Source organism: Vigna radiata, chromosome 1 (genome assembly GCF_000741045.1).
Source record: "Vigna radiata var. radiata cultivar VC1973A chromosome 1, Vradiata_ver6, whole genome shotgun sequence".
Taxonomy (NCBI): Eukaryota; Viridiplantae; Streptophyta; class Magnoliopsida; order Fabales; family Fabaceae; genus Vigna; species Vigna radiata.
The window spans coordinates 9403047-9417015 of NC_028351.1; the positions used below are offsets into that span (position 1 = coordinate 9403047).

The following is a 13969-nucleotide window of genomic DNA, read 5'->3' on the forward strand; positions in this document are numbered from 1 at the left end:
ACGAAAGGTGCAATTAACAATTATAGGAATACTGGAAGCAATAGCTCAACAATAATAACTAAACTTATTTCATCTTTATTCTTTTTCAAAGAGTGTTGTTTAATAGAGTAATAAAACTATGTTTTTTGTATTTATCTAATATTTTATTTTAAAAATAATTGTATTTATGTTCTTTAATATATAAATCTTGTTTTACTTCTTAAACACGTGTTTTTTTTAATTAATTATTTCAAAACACTAATTTTAAATTTGAATAAGTTGGTCCAACATGATGTTTAAATGGAACAATTAAATTTAGCATTTACTTATTTCTTTTCTAAAACATTTATGGGATTGAATAAGATGATATAATTATTTTACGTTTTTTTAAATCATAAACTAATACTTACAAATCAAGAAAAAAGAATGAAAATATACTTTAATTATTTGATAAATGATGAGATAATTTTTTATTATCGAGTATAACAAATTCTAAAAATAAAAATACACATTCTCTATTATCAGTTATTATTATGTTCATTTACTTTTATGACTTAATTATTGGATGATCCTCACTTTAGATAGTCTATTTGGAATTTGTATTTCAAAAAATTTTAATTTTGTTTCCATATGTGTTAATATTAATTAAGTCTTTTTTTTTTCACATTATTTAAGAAGTTAACGTTAATTTATTAGACATGTTGTGGTGAGAATTTTTTTTTGGTGTATCGACATTTTTTCTTATTATGTGTAATCAGAAAGGTTTTTTTATGTGGAAATTTGGGTTGGTTAAAAAAAAAAATGTTTTTTATATGAAAATTGAGGATTTATATAATGAAGAAGAGAAGGGAAATTCGGAATTCCATTCATAGTGAAGTGAAAGAGAAAAATTAAGCTTTCATTGACAACAAAGTGGTTTTTCTTGAAGATCGAATGTTTATATGAGTTGAATATATATAATTGTGTGTGTCGATTTTGGGACTTTTGCCAAGTGTTGTGTTATTGTGATGATTGCATAATTTAGGGTTAGTGTTTTTATGTTTTTCATGTTTGAATGTTTTGCTTCTTTGTAACTTTGTATGTAATGTGGTCGAGTGTTTATTTGTTTATGGAATTAGTTGACAATAGTGGTCCCCTTATTATGTATGATGATGTTTTCATATTGATCTCCCATTCGAAATTGGTTTGTCAGTGTGCTTGTGGTATGGAATGCAATATGTCTTATATTATTTGGACAATTTCATATTTGGTAGGGTATATACACACATATGCACACATATATTACTTGAGATGTATGAGTTGCTTTTCGATGTAGTATTTCACCATGATAGAATGTTAGTGAATAATGGGTTACTAAAATATGTTGGAGAAAGTAGTACTTTGTCATGTGACCCAGACAAATGAAGCTACTTTGAGATTTTGTTCATTCTGAAGGAGATGAGTTATGTGAATATTAAGGAGTTATGATATTTAATGGGTGGAGGTTTTGTATTGGAAGGAATGTTGGAATTGTTGTGTGATGACAAAGGTACATGTCATACGGTGAACATTGCCACACTCAATGGTTAAGTTCACTTGTATGTTGTACACATTGTGTCTGAACCTCAAATAATAATACGTTAGAATGTTTTCCTCCTAAGGGTGATTGTAATAAGGGTGGTTTTTTGGATGAAGTTCATGTGGAGGGAGAAGGTGATTGTGATGAAGAAGTTCATATGAAGGGTCAACCTGAGGGTGTTGTGGAGGAGAGGGTGATTGTTAAGAAGAAGTTCATATGGAGGGTTAGGGTGAGGTTATTGTGGAGGGAGAGGGTGGCTGTGAAGAAGAAGTTAATGTGGATAGTCAGCCTAAGGTTGTTGCAAAGGGAAAGGGTTAGCTTGAGGTTGTTGTGGAGAGTGAGGGTCAGCCTGAGGTTGTTGTGGAGGGAGAGAGTCTCCTTGATGTTGTTGTGGAGGGGGAGGAGAAAGGATAAAATGACGAGTGTTACTCCCTACACCTCTCCATTTCCTCCCTCCACCTCCCCTTTCCTTTTTTACCCTTTTTTCTATTTTATTATTCCAATTTTATCCATTAGTAAAAGTTTATATTTAGAATTAAAATTTTATAATTTCCAGTCCCTCACCCCCACAACACCGCATCTATCCATTTCTTTTTTTATCCTTAAATAATATTTAATTTCTGTTTTTATCTTTTTAGAATAAAATTTCACTCAATCTTCTTTTTCTTCTAATTTTTGTTTGCTGAAAGTGTGGTGGTGTATGGTGGTGTAGTATGGAATTACTGTGGTGTGTGTTGCAGTGCAAGAAGAAGGTGCTCCAGTTAGTGATTAGAGAAAGTGTCGTTGCAAGAAGAAGAAGGTGCACCGGTGGAAGAGCTTCGTCTAGTGGTAGTTGACGGTGGTCTGCAAGTTTCAGAAGTTTTTTTAATATATAAGTCTAATACTATAACGGATGCACTGAAGTATTAAACGAATGTTAACATCCGTAAACGGACGTCGACGTCCGTTGAAGGAGAAACAGATTTCGATATCCGTCCAATAAAGGATTGATATATGTATATATATTTATTTATGGATATGTCGTGTACTGTTTTGGTTGTTGATAGGGTGAGATACGTTTTATGTTTTAAGGTATGGGTGCTGGAAAGTTTTGGTGTTGAATGGGTTGGTCTTCAGCTAGTGAGTTACAGTGAGATATGGGTGAGATGTAAGGGTTTGAGTTGAAGGAAGAAAGTTAGGGAGAGTTTGTGTGTGGGTTGTAAGTGTGGATGTGAGTGCATGAAAGAAGGGATGGAATGGGGTATAGGGTTGGCCGAAGATGAAAGGAGATAGAGTGATAGTTTGGGAGGTTATTTAGGGTTGAAAGAGGGTATTTAGTGAAGAGATTGTAGAAGGATGTGTATTGGTAGTTATACTGAGAGATGAGTGGTTAAAAATGTAAAGGCAAGAAAACTTATGGGAAGGGGTTAAAGTCAGAAAATAATTGTCTGCAGGAAAGCTTTGTATGTTCATATGAGAAGTAGATAGAGGATGGGATTTTGCATGGAAAAGGTTGGTTACGAGAATTAGATTTGGCTTATTAGAGGGAAAAATAAATAAAGAAAAAGGTGGAGAAGAATGGGTTTAGGTGTTTAATGAAATAGAAAGAGAGTGTGACGATGGACATGAGTTTTAATACTAAAATGTGTAATTACGTGAGTTTTGAGCCCCTGTGATTTTAGTGTGAGATTGAGATTTTAGTGTTGATTGGAAAGGACCTTGTAGGCCCCACATTAAGAGAAAAAAAAGAAAAGAAAAAGAAGAGAGAAAGTATTGGTTGGAAGCTTGAGATGGATACGAGAAGTGAATTACGGAGAGAGGAAATTGGTTTGGCTTTTGGTTTGAAATTTAGTGAGTATAAGTGAGATCCGTGGAGAGAAGTTAGTGAAGGGTTTTACAAAGCACTACCACACACACTAAAAGCTCCAAACGAAAGAGAGGACTCAGAGTTGAGACTAAGAGTTTTACAAATAAAAAAAAATGAAACAGATTTCGGTGAGAAGGGGAAACGGATGAGGAGGTGGGAAAAAGAGAGGGTGCCGGAAGTGAGAGAAATAAAATATAAAAAGGGTAAAAAGGTAAAAGAAAAGGATATTTTTGTAATTAAAAAAAAATGAGAAAAATTGGGGAGGTAGAAGAGGCAATTGGGGAGGTGGAGGGAGTAACTCCCTAAAATGACTTTGATCTTATTAGTTAGAATGAGTCTAAAGAGGACGTTTTGAGTGAAGATGATCTAGTGGATGTTAGTATTAGATGAAGTGGAAGATGAGTTCTAGAAAGGTAGTATCGAAGTTGAAGTCGTTAGACGAAGTGGATCTTTTTGTTGAATGTAATTTGTACATGATAAAGGTTTGTCTTATGCTGAATAGGAATATAAAAGTTTATACATTGTTGAATTTAGTGATTCAAGGAATAAAAATAGAGATTGATATGGAAACTTTGAGATATTCTCAATGTCTAAAAGTATGGAAGACTATAAATGGAAAGTTGGCACGTATTTTCCTAAAAAGGAAGAATTCACTAAAGCAATAAAAACTTATGGTGTGTACATGGTTGAAAATTGAAGATTTTAAAAAATGACAAACAATGAGATTGTGTGAAATGTTGTAGCACAAAAGGCAAATGTCACTCGAACACTTCTTATGCTTATAAGGCTGCACAAAGTACATGGCAGTTAAGAAAAAATATCAACAAACATACTTGTATTAGAGAATTTAATATCTTTTTTATGACTTCAAAGTGGTTAAGTTATAAGTTAAAAAAGATTATAAACGAAAATCTAAATATTAATTTGACCGACCTATGAAACAAAGTTTATAAAAAAATGAAATATTAGTATCTTTGGATCTACGGTCTTTAGAACAAAAACAATGACATACATCAACGTTGATAATTGCTTCTAAGACTAATATAAATGAATATATGATCATACAAATGGTCAAATCCTGTGAAAGTAAATATAGGGATAATTCAATATTTAAGAGATTATGTGTGTTTGAAGGCAATGATAATTATTAATTCATAAAAAAATATTCTAAATGTAGTTTCAAAAGTTATTACATAAACAGATAAATTTACTATCAATAACAAAATGTTATTACATAATAATATATAAACATTTACGCAATCAATATTTTATAATTAAATTTATTTACTAGGTACATAACAGCACAATAACTTGTTAAATGCAACAACAAATACTCAAATTAGAAAGCCGACAATGTTAAACAAAGTTTGATGTATTAAAAAAAGGCTAAATTATATTATAATTTTATTTAATTATAGATTTGTTTGCTCCATAATTCAACAATATTGATTTGAAGTATTATAAAAAATAATCTAACATACTATATGATGAACACATATTAAAAGAGTATGCAATGAAATATTAAAATAAGATAATAAGATAATAATAAAGAATTTTGTGAGGATAATACATAAAATTTATTACAAAAGATGCAAAATGGATTAGAATGACAAATAGTTAATGCAATAAAAATGATAGTATATGGAAGCAAATATGGAAGAACATTCACTAACTTGAAGCTATGAAAAAGAAGCATATACAGAGTTACTGCAAACATCTCTCACATAATCGATACAAGTGTTTCTTGGACTCTAAAACAAGAAGCAAAATCGAAAGTGAGGAGACAAAAATGGTAATGCACAAAGCTATGTATGTACAAACGAACTTATGTTGAGGAACAAGAACATAGAAGACTCATGCAACACCATCAGCAATACTCAGATCCTATGAGATGAATGTAGCCAAAATCATTTGTAAGTTGTAACTAGCTGGTCTACTACTCATGATTATTTTTGGAGAAAACTGAGATGTCAATACCGTCGCCTAGACAAGAAAAACTCATAATCAGGATGTCTGTTAGTACATGTTTGGTTCCCCTTCTTCACCACAGCTCTTGCCATCACACATGCTGTTTCCTCGAGTGTCTTCAAACGTTCTCTCAGGACAAAAGAAGGGTCTAAGCCCACCATTTCTGCTGCTTCTGCTGAGTGCTTCAGCTTGAACCAGCATTCTCCCTGTCCATATCACACATCAAGTGCAAAACTGTTAGCAAGCCTTAAAAAGTATATATCCACATTACTTTCTAAAAGTTTTAAAAATTCATTTAAGCTTATGGAAGCAGCTTGATTCATTTTATGTTCTCATTTTCTTTTCATATAAGTTTCTGTTGAAAAAATTATCCAAACAACACACACTAAGTATAGTTTGAACAACTCCTTTCAGCACCATACTTCCTACATCTTACAATAATATTCCTAATGTAAATAACTTATCCGTCAACTTCTCTTTTAGCAATCTAAAGTTTCATCTTTTACATTCTTTATTTCCTCAACCCTGGAAACTCTGCTTCCAAATAAACTGTGATTTACATGATTAAATATGCCAGTAAAAGCTCCAATTATCTTGAAACCAGCCACAAAAACATAATAACTATAAATGTGTCAAAATATTATTTGCAATGGACTCATCCAAAAAAAAAAATTCATCACCAACTGAAAGGTTAATTTTCAATGCATAGAATAATAAGATGCAAGATAATTCATACCTGGTCATTGTAGCTTTGGAGACCCACAGCCGGAGATACTATGCAAGAACCTGATGTTGACAAATCTGAACCTGTTCTTCTACGGACCAAATGTCCAAGTGAATGATAAGTCAGAAAAGATGCACGAAAGTTGCCATCTGGTATGCGGTAAATAGGATACCATGCAACTGAGAACCTGCAAATGAGGTGGCCTTAGTGCTACCATTTGAAACATCACTTAAAATTAAGTCAAGAAAAAAACATTTGGTGTCATCTGATAAGGAAAATGCAATCACATTTTCTTTAGCACGCAGAATATAGTTGACATGTAGATCACTTACCAAGAGCTAGGGTGAAGATCTCGCAGCTTTATTGAATCCAGTTTTGTTGGGTCCCCATATGTTGAAGATTGGATTGGCATATTTCCTCTAACCAGTTCTTGTATCCTGTAAGAACATCAAAATCAAATTAAACACCTGTTGAATCAACCAACAAACCTGTTTCTTATATCAGCCAAACATCTATTACTCTATGGACAAGAAAAAGATGAAAACCTCCTGTTCCTAATTCCTACACAGTATAATGTCATAAATTTTGTTGATGATCTTATTAAAATTAATCGGCATAATATAATTTTTCAGGGAACACAAAATGGGAAGGACAATCTATTCCACAAGACATAAGACAGATACACTGAATACCATTATGTTCTGATGATAAAGGAGAAAATCTTACTTCTCATAAAGTGGCTGTCTTTGTTGAGGTTGCTCACATTCAAAATACTCAAAAAGAAGTTCTAAATCACCAGATCTATTACTGATAGAATCCGTCTCCTTCGGAGTTTCAATGCTTGCATCCTGATTTCGAGGCTGAGGAAAGAGAACAGAAAATATTGAATGTTCAGTGGCAGTAGATGAGTTTTCTGAAAAATTAATCATTTGACATGCCTCTGAAACCTCACAATTTGAAAGCTTGTCACTGCTATTTACACATTGATCTTCATGGTTCTTAAACAGCTGAACTGCTGATAAAGAAGGGACAAAATACGCACGGAATGGAAAATCACCAACACCTTGTCTCTTTGGATTCTCATGATCCTGAGCACTTATCTCTAATCCATAGCTCCCATGTTTCTCATACCACTGCCACAGACATCCCAAAGATAGGTTAGGGATCTCGTGTCTGCACAGTGAGACACCACCAGCATGGTTGCATGAGCAGGTTGAACAACTGACTGAATCAACTGATTTACAAATCACAGGACTACCAAAATGAAGTAGTCTTTCAAACTCTGCAACTGGACCACCTGTAGCCATGTGCACTGCTTCACAAGCTAGTTGTACCCTACATGCATCATTCACAGCTTGGGATATTCTGTAAGAATCCTTTTCTAACATTTCTTGTTTTTTGCTTTCATTAAACATGTGACTAGAAACTTCTTTCTTGTCCCTATGCTGTGTGAATGTAAATGGAACCTGCCCACCCAATTTTTCGTTCTCACCCTCACCTAGACAGGACACATGGTGGTAAATCTCTCCATTTGATGTTCTGCTTGCATTTATTGAAGAATCCTTACTTTCAGAAGAGGCCAGTTCTGGTTCAACACTGCTTTCATGGTTAATATTGTTCCTAGAGGATGCATCAGAATAATCTGGTGGTAAAGTACTAGATTCATATTTTTCTAACCCAGTATCTTTTTTCCCAATTGGTATCCATTTCCAGAGGGAGGTTCCAGAGCACTGGTTTTGTGCATTGTAGTCTGCAGAAGAAACTTCTTTCTCTGTTTGACCAACCTCATCACCTTCAAGATTGCATGACGCTGGAGACAGCTCTACAGACATATTTGATTGATTGACATTCTCACTTGGCCTTACTAACGACCTATCCTCACTATCTATACTTTCATTGTTTGTGTTTGCAACAGTATGGCAGGCACTACTTCTTGGATCTGACTCCTCCAGATGAAATTCTGCACTGTGAATTTTTTCAGATGTTACCTGTTCAACCCCATTGGTCTGGACCCCATCCAACAAGCAGTGAACATCAGAATTAAATCCAGAGTCATTATTCACTCCATGCTGATCAATTTCCTGAGTTGAGATAAGAAGCATATCATTCTGTTCAGCACCAACCTTCCCATGATCATTTGACAAAGACCTGTTAAGATGCAAACTCTTCCTAGAATAATTGCTCTGTCCCTTTTTTGATACTGAGTCCATTTTAACTTTAGATTTCTTACCAATTTTATTTTTCATTTGTTTCTTATCCTCAGTTTTTGATACACAGTTCACACCAACAGATTTACATTCTTTGATAACCGAGGGATCCTTTTCCACAACAGAAGCAAGTTGTGACAAAGTAGTGTTTACTTTCTTCAAATCACCGCCACATTCATCAGAAGCATTCTTCTGAACCTTTTGCCATACAGAATGACTGTTTTCCTTCCCTTTTCGACCTTGCAAAATTCCAACACCCCCAAATTTGTTTAAACCTGAACAGTGCGACATAGTTCTCTTTTGCTTAACTCTCTTATCATTACCGATGCAATTTTGACCACTGTGCATAATCCCCTCAATATGTTCATTGTTATTGGGAATGCCATTCGTCAAGTTTTGACAAAAAACATATCCATCTCCAGAATCTGAAGTAGTTGTGCAATTTGACTTGTTGGACTGTTTTCCTATATCATCTGTATTTATACTTCCACCACTTCTGGAACAAACTGAAACTGAATCTAGCACTAAAGAGTCTTGTATATCATTAAAACTGCATGGCTGAGTATGCTGGATGTTCTTTATTTCTCTATCAATGACTGCCTCAGGGCCCCTACCTTTGAGCTGATTCTTGGATTCAAATGTGGCACATTCTGCTGCAGAACTTGGAATAATAGGTGCAGAATCCTTTAACATCGCTTCCTGATCAAGATAAGAGTTACTAACGTTAGGTGCTTCCATAACTTTGATGTCATTCATCCCATTTCTGTCACAATCAGATTTTATTAATCTATCATCAGAAGTTAAAAATTCTGCCATGCCGTCCTTATCCGCAACATTGCTGCTGCAGGTTTCAGAGGTCAAACTTGGACAGACAACTTCCTCAGTAGGAACTTCACATTCAGTAGACCTGTGACTTGACTTCTTCTTACTCCGTCTAAATTTCTTTCTTCCTTGTTTTCTTGAGTTTTTCTTCAAAGACTTGTCATCGTCCTTGGAATTACTTGCGTACTTATCAGATGAATTAACTTCTGCTGAACTATCCGGGAAAAAACCAGGGCTACATACTAATGTGCTTTGAGAACTGGACTTGTTAGAGAGTTCGTTGAGTTTAGAAGCTCTGCTAGCAATCTTGTTTTGACATCGACGATACACATTTGAACTAGTAAAGCTTTTTTTTGTACATGATTTAGCTGAATAAGCATAGGAAGGAAGAGGCACTCTAGGGCCCTTACATTGATCAATCCTCAACCTATTAAGCGGAGAGACAAGCAGTTGCACACCATCCATATTTACACCAGCAGCTAAGTTAATGTAATTGAGACACTGCCCTGGTAGGGCAACAATTCTCCAGGTTCCATCAGGCTCAAAGTTGAACGAAATGATGGCACACCTGATCAATGATTGGAAGAACTTAACCATGAATCACTTCCAAGAAAGTGCCTTTGGAACATAAAAATACATAATAAAAAATAAAAGAGTAAGGAGCTATACAACAATGGTAAAACTTTTTGAAAATGGAATCATATAGCCATTACTAGCTTTCAACTTTGTGAAGAAATTAAAAAAAAAATGTAATAGTTATTCCAAAAAAGGGTGTTATGGTCTCTTTTTGTCTTTTATAACCCTCAAATTGCAAGGAAAGACCAGACCACCTCATGGAAGTTTTTCCCACAGGTATACATCTGGGGAACAATTTTTTTCCAATCTCATTTCCTCTGTTGACAAGATAAAAACAAGAGGGGGAATACTAGAATAATGCAAAAATCAAAGATGACAAGAAGATGTAGCTTAAAGGGAGCAACTACTTTACATGGAGGCCAAACAAATGACATCATTATGACAATGCCAACAAGGACTCAGGTTCCTTTACACCATGCACAGAATCGATACAATACCAACTTCTGGTATAAGCCATATAATCATTCTATAAATAATATATTTCAAAGGAATATCATAGAAGGATAGAAATACATTTTATATTATCATGTCAATCAAAGAAAATCAAAGAAATACGTAAATTAACCACAAAATCATATTACCATAAGAACAAAAGATAATGAAAGCAATGCTAGTCATAAAAAAATATTTTACCTACTATCCGAGTTAATCCTTGAAAGAGATGATTCTTGACAACCCTGAATAAAAGAATTACATTTAAAGAGAAAACAAAATAGACGTAAGGATCAAATGCCTTGCCAAACTCAACTAAAAAATCATGGAAAAATAGGGCTGAAATTTATTGTCACCTCTAAAGATGTGAATTTATGTTGTTGTTGATATATTGTTGATACGGAATCCTTTCTTGCTTCTGAAACTTTTGGATTATCATTACCTATCTCTTGAGGGGCACAAGGCATCTTCCTCGCCTGTCCATATTAGAATCATTGGCCAACAAGAAAAGAGAAACAATGAGAAGAAAGAAATTACAATTTTCAGAACAAAGATAAACAAGGTATTACTCTAGATAATTGATGTTTAAATATTTCTACTCTTTGCATTATCAACTTGTAATGATTCTCAATAAACTGAAAATCATCTAGAGATCAGTTTAAGTTATAAACAGACCACGGTAACTTAAGAAACTTGAAAGCTAAAATAAGAACATGAGGAAACACAGCAATGATAATTCCAACACAGCACCACCATTTGAAAACAGTGACTGGAATAACTAATAAAATCAGCAGCCACATTGCTGAAATACAATAAATTAGCCCTATTGTTTTAATCTGAAAAAAATGGCCACACAGAAATGGGACTTCTATCCAAGAATAGATACAATCATAATATTGATATAAAAATGGTCGAAATGGGACAGGAGTTATCAGCAATAAAATGGCTAGAAAACAGAATTTCAGCACGACAAATTAAAAATTGTGACACACTGAAGGATAATAAACTAATAGAACTGTCATGGACTAAAGCTAGAATTCAATCGGCATGCCAAACATAACAAATAAGCCAATACAGAAAATAATTAACTTCTGTCAACAAATTTCATTGGAAAATTCCATGTCAAACAAGAAAATTCCTAACGTTGTTTTCAGAATATTTGAATGCACCTTCTTGATTCTAACATAATAACGGAGGGCATCTAAACTCAACAAATTCAACTTCTAGCTTATCCAATGAATGCAGCACATTCAATTAAACAAAAAAGACAACGAAGCCTATGTTCCCCTTAGCTACTGATAGCCTTTGGTTCATATTTTATAGGACATGCATGCAAACTCGAAACTCTTCCACTTTTTCTGGTTTTCATGAACAAATGAACTGACGTCTACAGAAAACTATTCAAATTAAAAAAGAAAAAAATGAACAAAGAATTCAATTCCACACACACGCAATAGATATGTGCAGGAAAGGAGAAACCTCAACTTGGGTTTCTCCAAATTAAAACCAGGAAAAGATTAAATTAACCCAAAGGGAGTTGAGTTTTATCTATCAGTCAAAACAAAGATTACCCTTTTCTAATTTAACCAAAACCTCACTAAAGCCTATACAAAGCCAATCTCAATAACTCAAAAACTACATAAATATGAAAAAGAAGAGGAACAAAGAAAAGAAAGAAAATGAAATATTATAGATACGCACAAGAACACCCAAATTAGTATAGATTCCACCCACCCCATAAGCCCGATCATCTATCCCCACATTAAAAAAATCATTTTTTTATTCAAAGAACTAAAGAAAAGAGCATAAAGAATCCCACCCCCACCATCACTCCCAATTTCAAAACCCAAAATTATCAAACAATTTAATCACACAGACTCAAAGCTTAAACAGGGTCATCCCAAAAGCATTAAAAAAAAAACAAAGAACCTAGACAGAAACATAGTAAAAAGTAAAGAAACGATAATCGGAACAAACCATGCTACAAGTTCCAAAGGGCCGGAACTGAATGGCTCTCTTCCAAGCCTCAACGGCTCTCTTTTTTCTCAAGTAATCACCCGTTTTGTCTTTTGGGGTTGAAAAGCTCTTTTTCCCTCTTTATCCCTCTCTATCTTGTCACTTTCCACAGAGAGAAAGCGACTGCGGCTTCTTTTGAGAGCACAAAAACATACACAAAGAACACTGAGGTAGTTCAGTGCCCACAAACAAATACACACACAAAACAGACAGACAAGCTCTTGAAGAAAATGAGAACTCACAAAAGAAAAACGATTTTGATTTGACTGGAAACTCACATCATCTGAGGACAATATCGTCACATAAATGGCCTTTAATATGCTAATCGTTTTGGCAAACAAGGAAATTCATTTTCTCTCTGTGGGGTTTTTCTTTGTCAATTTCGAAGCTCTACACCAATGTGACTAAATTCATCAGTGGTTGGTGTTGGTGTTGGTGTTTCCCTTTTCGAACACGTGCCACCAATAAACAACAAAAAACAAAAATTAGCTAGCCAAGCGTGAAGCATGCAGCACTGTGCCGAAAACACAATTTTTTTTTTTTTCAGAGAAATCAAGATGCACTTTCAACCAGCCCAAACAGTTTTTAAAATAACAAAATTTAAATATTATATAATAAATAAGAAAAGTTTTTGTATACAAGCTAATTTTAATTTATAGAAAAATTAACTTCATTTTTTCTTGTTTAAGATGTGTTTATTCGGATATTTTGTAAAAAGCCACATTTTAGAAAAACAAAAAAACAACATTTTAATTGCAAAATAAAAATTGCTAAAAAAACAACTACAATTTACATTTACAAGCAATTTAAAGTTATTTATTATAAATAAAAGTCAGCCAATTTATTATATATTTTTATTTAATTATAACATAAAAAATACTATGTAATTGGGAAAATTAATTAACATTTATGCTACTAAATAAAATTAATTAATATAATTTAATTCTTCTAATAGCATTTAAAATTTATTCTCTCTAAAGGTCCTTCCTTCATTAAAGCACAATATGAAAAATACAAAGGCATTGAAAATAAACACTTAAGTTTAATTGGTCTTCAAAAATATAGTTAATTAAAAATCATGGACACTTTTTTATGAGTAGTTTTTATAATTATTTTTAGTTAATTGTTACTATTAAATTTGAAAATATTAATATAAATAATTAAGGTAATAAAAGTCTTTTAACTTAAGATATTTAAATCACTCTATGTGCATAATTTAATTAAATAATTTATTTACTATTTTCTATAAATAACTTCATTATTTAATTTTTATGCCACACCTTATAAATTTTATTTTTTAAAATAATAATGATTTTTATTATAAAATGTTATTTGAAAAAATTACTTAAAGACTATGGTAAAAAGAAAATGTAAAAGTAACAAATTATTTTAATAGAACAAATATCAAACAAAACTATACTTATAGCACCAATATTACCTTTAAATAAAATAAAATATTAGTTATTTGAATATTATTTTTGGATGATAATGTTGCGAGAAATAAAAATTAATTTACTTTTTATTTTGATCAATAAAATTTCTAGTGTGTGCACATGTGAAAAAATTATATTTTATTATTGTTATTCAATCATAATTCACATTCATTGCTAAGTTCTGTAAAACCTTTTACTGATGTCATATAGAAATAAAAATCATTTTAAAATTATCAAATCTATTTATTTACTTTTTAATTAATATTTATATACATCGTTTTAGGAGAGAATCTTTTTAAAGAAGAGAACCTCTTGTTTAGGTAAACAAAGCAAAAGCTTTCATAATTT

General features: G+C 32.8%; 1 protein-coding gene across 10 annotated transcripts; it reads right to left on the reverse strand.

Moving 5' to 3' along the window:
- Nucleotides 1-5037: 5037 nt before the first annotated feature.
- LOC106775098 lies at nucleotides 5038-12648 on the reverse strand. Of its 10 annotated transcripts, none has more exons than XM_014662164.2 (8): nucleotides 12467-12648; nucleotides 12150-12320; nucleotides 10529-10648; nucleotides 10374-10417; nucleotides 6802-9672; nucleotides 6408-6512; nucleotides 6088-6262; nucleotides 5038-5557 (listed from the first exon to the last, which is right to left on the reverse strand). In XM_014662164.2, exons 2-8 carry the CDS (start codon nucleotides 12150-12152, stop codon nucleotides 5354-5356), a joined length of 3522 nt encoding a protein of 1173 aa, XP_014517650.1. In that variant the 5' UTR covers nucleotides 12153-12320; nucleotides 12467-12648; the 3' UTR covers nucleotides 5038-5353. The 10 variants fall into 10 exon arrangements, 9 of the variants coding, with proteins under 9 accessions (XP_014517650.1, XP_014517633.1, XP_022639896.1 ...); XM_014662147.2 differs by having other exon boundaries at nucleotides 12150-12353; XM_022784175.1 differs by having other exon boundaries at nucleotides 12431-12648.
- Between the last annotated feature and the right edge of the window lie 1321 nt (nucleotides 12649-13969).

Coding starts and splice junctions, on each gene's coding strand:
- LOC106775098 (XM_014662164.2), bottom strand. Junction 10,418..10,528: donor ATAAATTCACATCTTTAGAG/GTGACAATAAAT, acceptor TCTTTTATTCAG/GGTTGTCAAGAATCATCTCT. Junction 6,263..6,407: donor GATCTTCACCCTAGCTCTTG/GTAAGTGATCTA, acceptor CCTCATTTGCAG/GTTCTCAGTTGCATGGTATC.